Here is a 14,771-nt window from a genome sequence, read left to right on the forward strand (position 1 = left end):
CATCCACTCGTAAGGGATTTCTGCTTAACTTTATCCAAAGACAGATGTTCCCACCAAATAGAGTATGTGAAGAGTGGTGATATCATCATCATTTCTCCATGTCCTGTTGTTTAGGCCAGGAACAGACAGTCTTTTTCTTTTAGGATGAAGACAACATGTTCATTTTAAAAGGCAATTTTTAACACCCTACTCACGCTTAGTGTCGACTGGTGGTTAGAGGACATAATGACATGTTGCTGTTTCTGTACGCTGTATGTTTGATAGGGTTGGGCTGGTATCTGTTGCCATAGCAGGGTAAATCTGACCTATAATGCATGTGCAGACTTCATTCTCATGTGTTGAATTGGGTTTTTCTCAGAAGAAGCTGCAATTTACCTCACCAACATCAATAACCAGGAAACCACAGCAGGGTTTCCAATCTGAGATGGAAGACGTATGTATGGAACGTAAAATGTTCTAGATGTTAGAAAATAAAATGTGTGCATATAGTCACGATTTTGCCTTATTTTTTTACTTGCTCAGTTGCTCGTGCAAAAGCCTGTCAACTGAATGAAAAATTAGACCTTTCTAGGAACAATTTAAGAAGATCTGTGATGCTGTTAAAGTAACTCTGAAGCTTAAATCATGTACAGGGAACATTTTATAGCATGTGTTTGTCTTTTTGTGCTTTATGCCTTCTTTAAATGAAAAGCAAGACAGTTGGAAAATGTGCATACTGAAATAAATGGCTATACATAAGGTAAACATCTTCTACAATACAGCAAAACAGTCTATTAACATCAGTTTGACCAATCAGAAGAAGTAGAGAGTTGGGGGGAAAAATTCAATGGACAAAATTAAAAACGTCCATGTTTTATTTTGGTGTTATAACCCTTAGTGAGGTGTGTGTGTGTGTGTGTGTGTGTGTGTGTGTGTGTGTGTGTGTGTGTGTGTGTGTGTGTGTGTGTGTGTGTGTGTGTGTGTGTGTGTGTGTGTGTGTGTGTGTGTGTGTGTGTTGTATAGGGAAAAATGAAAGCGAGACAATATATTGCAGGACCATGAGAAACATCTTTTTTTTTTATAAAGTACCGGTATGCCCAAACCTTTGACTGCAAGCCTATAAAAGGAAAGCTTATATGATTAAAACATTACAAATCACCACCTTGGAATATACGGTTATAGTGGATAGCACCTTTTTGTTTTCCAAATAAAAATTCAAAAAATATCACAAAGCCAAATGTAAATAAGCTGTCACAGAATAACAGGCCTATATGTGAATAACTACATTTTGTAAAAATGTCCTCACGAAAACATTATGAAAGTGGTATTTGAGGTGTAGTAGCCTACAACTAGCATATATCTAATGTTGCCTTCACGTGCTCGAATTATACTTTTTTCCGAGGTAAAAATTGCACATGAACGCCCCTCTGATGTCGTGTACAACTGGGAAGTTCGGAAATATTTTTTTATACCAAAATTCCCGAGATGGGCGTGCCATAATCTTTAAATATGGTGGCGGAGAGAACTACGCTGCTGTGACAGGAATGATTAAAAAAAATCCCCCACAAAACAGCTGATCTTGTCATTAATTTAGTGCATCGTAACTGTTTGTGGTTGTCAGTGCACGATATGACACTACAAAAAAAAATAGATTTTTACGAATAAATAAGCAAGAATAATCCTTGTGTCCTCCATGATTTCTGTTCCTTCCGACAACAGAGCACATGCAAGTTTGTAATCAAGTGGGAATTATCCTATTCCCGATAGCACAGCCGCCGCACGGATCTATAATAAAGATCAGTGGCTGCTGTACCCCAGGCGCCCACGTGATGTCTCCGTTTCCCCAGTTAACAGCACGCGCGCAACCCTGAGGTGCAAGAACGCGCTTTTACCTTGACAACGGTGTGTCCTCTAGCACTGCGTACGAGTAATCGATATCTCTAATAATCTCAATGCATCAGATGCCACTCTGCAGCATTCATCCGATGTATTATGCGAATGAGAAAAACAATGCATGTCATACTTCTCGTGACTAAGCTCACCTCGCGAGGCATGATCGGAATGCGTGACGCGGGGCCTGGTACGTGAACCTGTTCCTGAGCGCGAGGACCGTAAGAACAGGTGCTACTGAGGGGTTTAAAAGCAACATCATTCATCAGTCAGACTCGCTTCCGAGGTCAGCTTAACTTGACAGAGCGTTAAAATGCCGTAGCTGCGACGTTTCAGTGCCATACGTCCAAAGAGTCTCCGCTGTAAACACAACACAGGTAAGAAGAGCGCAGGTGAGGTGAGATGGTGTTGATTTACCGCATTCGAGATTTTCACGCTACGCGTCAACCATAACATTAAAGGGACAGCTCACTCAAAATGAAACACCTGCCATTATTTACTCAACCTCATTTTTGCTTCAACCTCGTTTTTACCAGTCAACCTTTACTTTAATTGTCTAGAAAAAGGGTAAAGGTTAAATTTTGTATGGTGTGAAAGTAGTAGCATCGTTTTCATTGATGAGTGAACTGTTACTTTTACAATGTTTAATGTGGAATTTCGTATTGTGTGTTAAGTGAAGATTGAGTGTATGAATTTAAGTGGTTTGTTGAATAATTGTAAAGATATGTATATTGTCATTCTGTTATGAAAAACAGACTTATTCTTAAAATAAAGTATTATCATATCTTAATCATACAACACTGTTTTTTGGCAAAGAAACTGCGTTTGTGGCAGTTTTTCACTCAGTTAGAAAATAAACATAGCCTGAGTGTTAAGATATCCATTAGCGAGTTTCTAATAGCCTTTCATTACGTTATAAATGCAAATTCATTTATGTATGTAATATATAGTCAGTTAATTTGCTTGAATTAAAGTGTTTGAGTCACTCATGAAGTCCATGACCAATTTAATTTAGTTAGTGATTATTTTTATCACTCTAAAGGTGTGTTGTTATTACTAATGTAGAACCTACAGATCATGTGTAGTGTTGTGTGTAGACTACTTGGTGTTATGTTAATAAATAAACTGAGAAAATACACACATGTAACCTCCACATTCCACATAAGGCTGCAATTGACATGACACCGAAAGCATTGTCCTTCACTGTGACTGTGTGACATGCTATTCTAAAAGTTTCTTTCCTATTGTGACACACAGTGAAAAATCTTCTCAAACAATAAAAAATGTAGGGCAGAACTTGATTTTGTCCATCAGGAATTGATTGGCTCAATTAGGCTGCTTGTGATTTGATATTGGTCGATCTCATGTGAGTGACAGGTTATTGTCCTGCACTCGGTCCAGTAAATGCTATCATACACATGGTGCAATGAGGCCGCAGGTGCAACGTAATCGTTTTTTGTTACAGTAGTTTCAGCATGTGCGTTGGAACCATTGTGTGTGGCTGGGACAAGACCCACTCACTTTTATCATCTCTAATTTAGCACCTGTCTGTTTGCTTACCGCTAACTGATAAACAATTAAAGGGATAATTCACTTTAAAATGAAAGTTGTCATCCTTTACTCACCCTCAAGTTATTTCAAACCCGTAAGAATTTTTCTTCAGCTGAAAACAAGGGAAGATTTTTTTGAAGAATGTCAGTAACCAAACAGTTAAAGGTGCACTATGTAGTATTTTTGCTGTAAAATATCCAAAAACCACTAGGCCAGTGTTATATATTTTGTTCAGTTGAGTACCTACAATATCCCAGAAGTTTCCAACTATTTGTAAATTGTGAGAAAATTGCTATTTTAACTAAGGACAGGGACGTGTCAGCATAGCGTTTGAGGAAGTCGAATATCAATTGCGTCATATCTGCGCTACCCTCGGTTTCGGCTTTTATTTGGCAGGAGCGCTTTACTCTTAGCAGTGTGAACAAGTGAATGCACGGAGTAACGTCATAACATCATTTTAAACACACTTAAATGTATCTAATATGATAAACAGAGCTGCATTACCTCAAAATCATAACCGGAAGAGCGAATCTGTGCAGGCGCCCGGCGACTGTGTCCCGTCCCGTCATAATAAAAGTCCCGGTATTCGCAAGGCGGGTATTTGTTTAACAATCGCTCCAGCAGCTGTGCTCCGGTTCACAACACTCGGTCCTGCTCTGCTTTACACTACAGTAACGTTAATAACCGCATGCATGAACGTGATTTCTGCCCGAGTCCTATTTTCCACCGGCTGTGATGTGAAGACCCAAGATCTCCCAAGATGCTGCACTCAAACTTTGCGTCATCAAACTACGCATTTGTTTTGAATAGGCGCCCTCCAGTGGACGGAAAGTTGCATAGTGCACCTTTAACTGGAGCCATTGACTTCCATAGTATTTTTTTTTCCTACTATGGAAGTCAATGGCTCCAGTTAACTGTTTGGTTACTGACATTCGTCAAAAAATCTTCCTTGTTTTCAGCTGAAGAAAGAAATTTATACAGGTTTGAAACAACTTGAGAGTCAGTAAAGGATGACAGAATTTTCATTTTAAAGTAAACTATCCCTTTAAACACGTTAGATGTTTTATTTCCACTTTTCTATTATTGTCTTAATTTTTATTGAAAATAAATGGCTTTCCGATCTGATAATGGAGAAGAAAGGGAATAGAACAAGTTCGGCAATAGGCGGATTTGAACCTCGGATCGATTTGCGTCAACTTGATACCATGCGTCTTAACACCTACACTACTGCCGTGGTAAATAACTCAGTGATTTCCATCATTTTGTCTGGCCCTATCAATCGTTTAGTAGCGGCAAAATATTTGTATTTAAAGGGTTACTTCAGCGATTAGCATATGCAGGGCCGGCGTTTGCTATAGGCGAGCTAGGCGGTTGCCTAGGGCGAAAATTGTGTTAGGGGCGCGAGCGCACTCTAGTGCCGCCCATTACTACCCTTAAGCATAGAATCGGAACAAGCGAAATACAACATAATGTTCATTAAACATGATCATCATAAGGCGCCCCCTCAGCCACACGTTTTATTACTTATCAACCTGATTATTAGATTGAATTGATGGTGATTATTAGTTCAGGCGTTAGGTCAGGCAAGTGCTCATCTTGCGCGTTCATCAAAAATGAGGCGTCTAAACCCCGCGGATGCACAGGGACCGAAAAAGAGAAAAAAAGAAAGGAAAATTGAAAGAAAGCCCAGTATAGAGGTTAGTCTTCTTATCTCAGCCAATAAGTTGTCAAACAAAATAAAATTACTTAGTATCAATCTTATCAACTAATATTTATTTTATAAATATTATTAATATTGTCACTAAGCTATCACTTGCTAGTTTTCTACATAATTACTATACGTATTGCAAACATAACTTCACTGACAATAATCTACAATAACCTACATGGATGTCATTTAAATATCAAAAGTCCAGTTCGTTATGAATATGGATAACGTATGCATGTTATTTATGAAAAGTACAAACGCTCTCTACGTGGGCGTCGGAAGGAAATAAATACGGCCTCTCGTTTTTTTTTTTTTTTTTACTGGAGCAGCCTAATGAAAGATGCCATATTATTTACATTAAACACAAATATGCTGTGTTCACCTAATTCTTTACAGTGGCTGTAGTGTAGTGGTAAGACGCAAGGCATCAAGATTTGATGCAGATCGATCAGTGGTTCGATCCTGCCTTTCGCCACACTCGCTCTATTCCCTTTTCCCATCACATATCAAATTGGAAAGGCATATATTTTTAATAAAAAGTGAGAAAATGTTTGAAAAGTGGAAATAAAGCGTCGAACGTGTTTAATAATAAGTGCTTCTCGGTTAGGGGTAGGCCTAGGAAAACAGACATGTGCTGAATTAGAGACAATAAAAGTGAGTGGGGTGGGGTGGGGTGGGGGGCGCAAAACTCTCAAAAAAATCTCGCCTAGGGCAACCAAAGAGCTAGAGCCGGCCCTGAGCATATGGCTTTGTGTCTGTAGAAACCCTGGAGTATATTCAAAGGATTCTGCTTCTTCCCCCTCATATCCCCCTGAGACAAGAGATTTATGCATTTTATTTCTGAAAAATTCATCCGATGACGCAAATTGACAATATTTGCGTCAACGGAGGAGTTTTTGGCCAAAGGTTAAAGACTACAGCCAGCAGAGGGAGCCATTTCCACATGTTTTCAACCCGCACGTGGGGGATGGGAGATCACACTCACAGCTCAGCTCAGTTTGGGCAGCCGCAGGCATTCATGTAAACGGATCAGGTGCGGAGCAAAGTGAGTGTTTCAACTTCTCAAATTAATTCCTATGAAAGTTAAGCTTCCAAAGGCATGAAATGAAAACGCGCCAGACTGAACACGGGCAGTGAACGACTGCCGTGAGCGCAGACGTGTTTACCTCAGCTTATCATGTAAAGCCCGCCCCAACATTTCTGATTGGTGCCGTGATTTCGAGAGATTAGAAATGGGCTTGAATGAGCTCTTTGCCAGACTGGTTGCAGCGCAAATCAAAATTTACCCAAAATTGTCTGGGTATTCCCAGGCTATTACATTTGTTGTATCTAAAGTGACTTGTAGTTGTCTAGCTATCACCAGACCAAGCTCAATTTAAGATTGAACATTGGTCTGAGGAGTCTGCTCTGTATTTTCTACTGCACAAGAGGCGTGATCAACGAGGTTAATTCAAATGAGTCTGTACCATAAGCCCTTTTCGGACGGGATTAGATTAACATGGGGACATGGGGGTAAAGTCATTTTACCTCAGGACGTCTGTAATATTAATGGCCAATTCGCACGGGATAAGACATCTCAGTAAAACTAGCAGAAGTGGGAGGAGTAACTCGCTTTACGCACCTCCTTGACGTCATGTGCGTATGACGTTAATGTTATAACGTGAGCAAACACACAACCTGAGCGCCAGTCTGAACTCCGTCTCCAATATACATGTGTGCTTTAATAAACAGTTAGGTCCAGTCTAACGATTCTGATTGGATTATGTTGGTAATAGACACTTTCCTAGAGCTAAAATGTGTTGTGCCTCTAATAAGTGCTTTTGATCTTCTTTTTGCTTTAAATGATATGCGGATAATACTGGACATTTTCCACAGATTTGTCCAACCACCTACAACGCAACCGAATGCTTCAAGCGCCTCCAAGTTCGCAAAATGCGCTTTTTTTAACTTTTAAACAGGAAATGACAGAATTTTACCATACATTTTTACAGCAGGTCTATTCGAACGGGATTAGTATTACCCGAGGTCATTTTTCCAGACCTTTTTACAGAAGGTAAAAGTCTCGGTAATCTTTACTGAGATTGTCCGTAATGATTACCGAGATGGCACATTCGGACGGGATTAAAATCACAGAGAACCTCTGGAAATAATTACTTTACCCCCACGTCCCCATGTTAAACTAATCCAGTCCGAATAGGGCTTTAGACTGTAAAAAAAATATGGACGTAGTGTCCGTGATGTCACCCTAGGATTCCGATGAGCCGTTCTGAAGCTTAAAGTAGGGGCGAGCTGGGCGTTGCTATCTTGCGAGCGTGTCATCGCGAGTCACTCCCGGATGACAGAAAATGGGCAAAAAGGCAGGATATGGGCGGAGTTTAGGGGACGCAATGTCTATAGACGGCAGATAAATGGCTATCCACCTGTCACTCAAAGTAACCACGCCCTTAATTATGCAGAACTTTAAGGCTGTGTAACGAATGAAACTAGAAACGAACTGTAAACGAATAAGTTATAGAAAATACACCCCCCTCACAGTTTTCATGAAGGTCATAATTAGCCTTATAGGCCAAACCCACAATTTGTACCAGGCTGTAAACATGTTTTTTTTTTCTGCTGTAATGTTGAAAATTTTAACATGGGGCTCAATTAGATTCTGCTCTCTTCTGGAGCCTGTCCCTAGTGACCAGTCGATGAATTGCAGTTTACATTACTTCTGTATTGACTTCAAAAGAGATCAAGGGAGGTTGCCGCTTGGTCTGTACACAATTGGATAGTCCTTCAACCAATCAGACCACAAGTGGCGTGATCAACGGGCAACTATCCATCGCTTCTCTATCCGTCATTGTGTTAAACCCGCCAGGTGGATAAGCCAGTCTGTGATTGGTTCCCGCAAATGTGTAACAGAAGCAGGATAAATGAATGTACAGGTTTCCAGCTGCAGGGCGAAATCAAATCAGATCAGGCTGGGTTTACTCTAGACTTGTAGTGCAAACTTCATTTATAATCAAAATACACAGCACCCAACAAGCAATTTTAAAGTAAAAGTAATGTTTTGATAGTTCAGTGCACTGTTTATTACAATACACTGTTAAATATAAATACTAGCTGGGGAAAAAATATTGCTAAAAATAGAACAAAGACTTGACTTGGACCCTAAAAACTTAAGGCATTACTTGACTTGGACCACAGGGATTTGTGAACATGTCTGCAATTTACATTGAATGATGTTTTGAATAGCTTTATGTGCTTATTGTTTGAAGCGACTACATGCCATATTTTTATATCAAAATAAACAAGCTGAAAACACTGAAAGCCTGTATTGCTTTTCTATAGGATGCAACCTCAAATATACAATGGTTTGACTTCTTTAAATAAAAAAAAGAGTAAAAATATGCATGGTATTATAATGTTATACTAGAATTAAAACGATGGGGAAAATAACTTAAGACAACATGTAGAAAGACAAAAAAACACATCTTAAGCACACAGTATAATGTAAGTGGATTTGTATATTGTTTTTGTAATTGCACATTTAAACGTTTACATAATTGTCAGCATTACAAATTTGATTAATTGTGCAGCCCTGGTCGCTGTCAAACGGTTTGGTTTAAAAGTGACTTTTCTGTGGTTGCTACTCTCGACAATAAACAACTGACCTTTTTTGCGTGTGAAATTTTGCTAATGTGACCAAAGTATTTGGATTGCCCCCCTTTGGCCACACTTGGAGTACAGTGCAAGATTTAAAATAGTTTATTTCAATGTCTAAATGAGGGAAAAAATATCCTAGACTTTCATTGTGGTTTCAATTTCAAACTTGTTTTGATCTCATTTTGTGCAAATTGTATTAACCTAAAATCTTAATGATCGAAACGTTTTGTGTCCATTTACATCATGAAGTTGTCAGGATGTGTCTTAAACTGTTGGCTTAATGGCTTTTGCTTTTAACAGCTCTGCCTATCAAGTAGGCGAGTTCTTTCCTGGCCACATGGTGCTTTTGTTTACTGCAGTTGCTGCACAGCTGAGTGTGTCCTACACCAGTTCTTGAACTTCTGCCATCCAATCAGCTTCCTCCCATGCAGGCGTCACTTCCTTCCCAATGGATACTGCAGTCAATCTGTGTATTCATTAAAGTGTGTGTATCCGCAGTGGTCCTATTCAGGATCCCCACTGCTAAAATCCCACCTCCCCCGGCTCAGTCCTCCCAGCTGACCCACCCATCCCCCCTTCCCTCACACACCCGTGCCACATGAGGCCCTGCAGTGTGACTCAGTGGACAAACTTACACCAGTCTGAGAGTCTGGCCCAGGCTTTCCCCGGCTGCACACCTCCTTTTTTTCCAGCGCAAAAGACACCAAGGGTTAGTCTTTTCCATTCTGTAAAGGTAATGATGCATTTGGTTGTTTTCTTGGGATTGTTCTTGTTGTAAACCTGTCATTTGTTTACTCCTCCTTAAGTAGGGGTTTGCTATACTGATACTGCAGTGCACTGCACCACTGTTAAAGCTTGTGAGAGAGCGTAAGCTTTCTGCGCTACATGCTGAGTTTGTGGTTTTCGCTTTGAGTGTGCTTGCCTTGAGCATTTGTCACAACTATGTTGTTTCCTTAGTATAGGCTACGGATGTGGTGAGATTTGTGCTTACTTTTTTTTTTATTTGTGTTTTGATGTACTTGCATATCTATGTTCTTGTGGGTGTAGCTGAAATTGTAACAGAGGTGTTGGTCTATGAACCTTTAATTATCTTCAGTGACTGCGCAAATATCATAAAAGTTTGCTTAGTCAGACTCTGACCTCTGTTGAGTTTCCTTTTTTGGATATATATATATACATTGTATTACAGTGAACTGAATTGCCGTCAAAAGCTGTCTTTGGTAGCATCTTTGAAAGTGTAAGGGTCTTCAGACACATGGTGTTTCACCCCCTCTGGGTAGCACTCAGCTCTTTATGGGTGGTCCTTATGGTATGTGATGGCAGAGTCTGTTTTATATGTGTAATAGTCTTGATTGATGGTCAGTTTTAACTTAATTGTGATGAATGAGCTGAAAAGGAAAGTTCATTCTTTTAAGGAGTGTTTACGGGCAGCTAATTGCAGCTTCAAAGCAATCTGAAGTCATTTGTTTTTAGGAAGTCATTTAAATGCGCAGTGACTATCAGAGGGAGTGCAGTAAGTATGTTTACATGTGCTGTTATTATGGACCTGCAGTGGGTTTTGGCCTAATCAAGTTTAACATTTGTTTAAAAGTAATTAAAATAAAATATAAATATTAGGTTAAACACTTATTTATTATTTATGTTATTATTTGTTTAAGTGTGAGTTGCCCAGGCAAATTTATTTTACTCTAATTACTAAAACTAATAATACAAAAATATATAAAGCTGAATAAAAGTATTTGAAGAAACCTAATAAAAATTTCAAAAACATAACATAATCACTATATTGTAAAAAAAAAAAAAAAAAAAAAAAACTGAGAGTTAATTTGGAATATTAACATAAACTATATACCTAATTTAAAAAAAAAACCTATAAAAACATTGAATCAAGCAATTGTTTTATTTTACTCTCCAAATCAAGTACACATGACTCAATTTGTGATTGGATATTTTAAGGGTTATATATACACATCCACAAGTGGATGAGGCTAAATGCAGGTGTAAACAGGGTCTAAAAAGTTTTGAGCTTGTCAACTTTCGACCACTTACAGAGGTAGACGAAACCGCATTTGCTTCCGTAGTCTAGACCCTCGTGTGCTCGAATGTGTTCAAACAGCCACAAAAGACCCCTACTCTCAGCCTACTACTGACCTAATGCATAAACATGAGATTTAAACATTGTCGGAGACCCAAGATCGGTCTGAAGATAAAAAACATACCAAGCACAATGTTCTCTCTGTTACGAACCCCACATTCATGATTTCTAACACGCACTCACAGCGTTCCTGCATGGTCTTGCGGCTGTCAGAACAGAAACAAAAGCTGATGCTCTCCATATGTTTTTCTTCCTACTTCATATGTGAATTGTGTAAGCTTATTTTGTCCACTAGATTGAAAGAGCTGAAGAAGAAAAAAAAAACATACATTTACTCGCCCATTAAAATACCCTTAAAATATTTTAAAATACCAGGTGTAAACGGGTATTTGTCTCCCTCGTTGTCTTGTAATCCGATCGACCAAAATGCATCTTAATACCAGGTGTAAACAGGGCCTTAGTGTGTGAGTGCTACCCCTTAAGTTCTTTTGAAGCATAAAAGCTGTTTAACCACTTCTGTATATTTGCATTTTAGGCATTCCTACTATGGCGAATTCACTGAAGGCAAATGATAAGATAAGATTGATGGCAGAGGACAAGATCGGAGAGGAGAAGGAAGGAGCTAAAGAAATGGATGACACCCTGGAAGAGCCTGCAGAAGAGGAAGAGGATGAAGAAGAGAGGAAGGCTCGAGCTGCAGCAGAGGAGACGGCATCCAGAGAAAGAGCTGCTCAAAGGCAGCACATGGTTGTAGAGGAGCTGTTGCAGACCGAGAGGAACTACCTAAAACATCTGCAGCTCTGTACGGTAACCCTCCATGGCAACCTGCAGAAGCTCCAGGTACACGAGTTCTCGTGTAGTCCCTTTCACCCATTGAATTGCAGTAAATGTTCCACTTTAAGATCAGCCACTTTAAGATGACATTCGCCTTCTATATTCATCTTACAAAAGAGCATAACTGGCGTGTCATATGACATCAGGCGTAGCTACGTACACGTTTTGAATTGCAAGAGGTGTTAAATAATAAAAAGGCGGTATGGCAGAAGCTAGATATTTTACTTTGTAACATAACATGTTAATATATATTTATAATATAACATGATAAATATGGATATTTTTATTACACAAACCCATCAATTCCTATCAGAAGGCCTTGTGGTGTGGATTACTTTTATAATGGATGGATGCACTTTTTTGGGCTTCCATTCACTGCCGTTATAAAGTTTGGATTAGCCAGGACATGTTTTAATATAACTCGATTGTATTCGTCTGAAAGAAGCAGCGGCGTAGGCAGAATTTTAATTCTGGTCGGGCCTGGGCAAAAGTGAGCGGGCACTTTCGCGGTAACAACAAACGTTAGAAACTTTATTTCAATTTTTCAAATATGTTCTTCGTCTTTATTAACAATAAACACCTTTCCGATTTATTATGTGATGAGAAAAGGAAGTATATCGAGTTCGGCAAAAGCCGGATTCGAACCGCAACTCGAATTGTGTCAACTTGGTGCAACGCACCTTACCCCTACACTATCACGATTGACAGAATCAAATGATGTGTTCCTGGTGTTCCAGAATGAACCCGCATTTGAGATTGAAAAGTCTAAAATGTTTCTTGCGGCCTGATGGATGGGTTCTCTCCCGCGTCAATGTGATTTTTTTTTTAAAGTCCTTTTTATAGAATTTTGCATCACACAACTGCTAATTATAGGCACGTGAATAGGTAAACACACTTCATGAAGTCACAGGCGCGAGCCGCTTTACATACATGAAACAGCCTATTGCCTAACACAGCTGTCAAACATCATGCAAAAAACATAGACTGTAAAAAACAATTTAATTTATTTCAGTATTTGAGATGTTATAATAATTTTGTAATTATGTTAAAATAATTTAAACAACTGCTATTTAACAAATATTATTATATGTGTATAATAAACTGAGGGGACCTAGTCATCATAGTGGGCGGGCTTGTGGCCGTCCACTGGCTACGCCCCTGGAAAGAAGAATGTCATATATACCTAGGATGACTTGGATAGATTTTAAATCATAGGCTAATTTTCATTTTTGGGTGAACTATCCCTTTAAGTAAATTACTTCTTATATAAGTTACAGGCCAATATAATACCACTGTAAAACAAGACCTTATTACAGACATGATCAAAAACTAAGCAATGGATATTTGATTTAAACCAGGAGGGAATTGGACCTCGTCATGTTTTTTGAATTATTATGTTGTTAATAATAATAAATGGGACACAAGGATTTTCCTTCTTTCATATTTGAAATAACGTGTATGTGTGTGTGTGTGTGTGTATATATATATATATATATATATATATATATATATATATATAATATATTAAATTTATTTATTTATTTATTATTGGGTCCTTTGCAGCCTCCTCCACCGAATCTAGAGAACATGTTCCAGCACATTGATGAAGTGATGGATGTTTCCAGCAGACTCCTGAGCCTCCTAGACCAGGCACAGATACATCACAGCGACCCAAAATACCTAGAAATTCTCTGTGAGTACAGCCGGACAGACCTGAATTTCCAGTTCACTTTCAGTTTCTCAGTTCTTCCACAGTCACGCTGTCTGTGTCACGGCCACCTACAGATCAAAATATGTTTTCATGTTGAGCTCATGGTTGAGGAATCCAGAACTTGAATTTCAAGATAAGAATAATGATGTATGAGGGTTAAAATGTTTTGTGTAAATTCCGGGACATTCTAAAACGCTTAACGTGGCTTAATGCACTAAGACAGTGTTAAAAACACACCAAACTCAGGAAACATAATGCTTATGGAGTATACGATGCACAAAAAATCGGATGAGCCCAGAATATGAACGCAACGCGTTTTATTACACGTTAACCGTGTTTCTCCCATAGAAAACAATTATAAGAAAACGCTTAACGTGGCTTAATGCACTAAGACAGTGTTAAAAACACACCAAACTCAGGAAACATATTTTTATGGAGTATACTATGCACAAAAAAATCAGGTGAGCCCATAATATGAACGCAACGCGTTTAATTACACGTTAAGAGTGTTTCTCCCATAGAAAACAATTATAAGAAAACGCTTAACGTGGCTTAATGCACTAAGACAGTGTTAAAAACACACCAAACTCAAGAAACATAATGCTTATGGAGTATACTATGTTCATATTCTGGGCTCATCCGATTTTTTTTACATAAGCATTATGTTTCCTGAGTTTGGTGTGTTTTTAGCACTGTCTTAGTGCATTAAGCCACGTTAAGCGTTTTTCCCGTTAAGCGTTTTAGAATGTCCCTAAATTCCTTCTTTCTTTTTTTTTGAGCTCTCTTATGCTCACCAAGGCTATATTTATTTGATCAAAAAGGCAGTGAAAACGGTACTTTTTGTAAAATAACTTTTCAGTTTTAATATTTTAATACAGAAATTTCCTTTCTGTTTCATGAACAGAAGGTTCAAAAGAACATTATTTTTTTATGTCCCTTTTCTATCACTATTGATCAATTTTATGAATCCTTTCCTTTAAAAAAAAAAAAAAAATCACACTGACTCCAAACTTTTAAATGTAAGTGTACTGTATGTTGTATGGAAAAGATTTATATTATAAAGTCTTTTTTTTCTCAGGTGACTCTTTCCTTAGTCTGTCTCAAGATATAGAGATGGCCTATAAGGAGTATCTTGCCAACTACAACAACATCACTGCTCTAGAGAACAGCTACAAACAGAAGGAGGCCCTGTGGCTGGAAATGGTCCGAATCATCAAGTCATCTGCGTAAGTTCATAAATAATATCCAGCTGAGGTTGTGACTCGGAACAACTCATTGAGATAACAATGAGTTCCTGGTCAAATATACCAGTGTATTTACCAAACATTCCTTTCATTTGTTGACCCCTGATCCTG

General features: G+C 38.6%; 1 protein-coding gene across 5 annotated transcripts in view; it reads left to right on the forward strand.

Annotated features, from left to right (window-relative positions):
• Positions 1-1,700: 1,700 nt before the first annotated feature.
• The window catches only part of arhgef37 (Rho guanine nucleotide exchange factor (GEF) 37), a 79,361-nt gene continuing 66,290 nt past the window's right edge, over positions 1,701-14,771 (forward strand). For 2 of the 5 annotated variants that reach the window (XR_010908413.1, XM_067458019.1), the window contains exons 1-4: positions 1,702-2,246; positions 11,407-11,711; positions 13,269-13,398; positions 14,495-14,642. Coding sequence is in view for 4 of the 5 variants with exons in the window: in XM_067458019.1 (XP_067314120.1) it covers positions 11,418-11,711; positions 13,269-13,398; positions 14,495-14,642 (572 nt within the window). In the remaining variant the exon portion in view is untranslated. Of the gene's footprint in view, positions 2,262-9,329; positions 9,510-11,406; positions 11,712-13,268; positions 13,399-14,494; positions 14,643-14,771 lie in introns of those variants that run through there. The other 3 variants (XM_067458023.1, XM_067458021.1, XM_067458022.1) reach the window with 3 other exon arrangements.

This window comes from Pseudorasbora parva, chromosome 11 (genome assembly GCF_024679245.1).
Source record: "Pseudorasbora parva isolate DD20220531a chromosome 11, ASM2467924v1, whole genome shotgun sequence".
Taxonomy (NCBI): domain Eukaryota; kingdom Metazoa; phylum Chordata; class Actinopteri; order Cypriniformes; family Gobionidae; genus Pseudorasbora; species Pseudorasbora parva.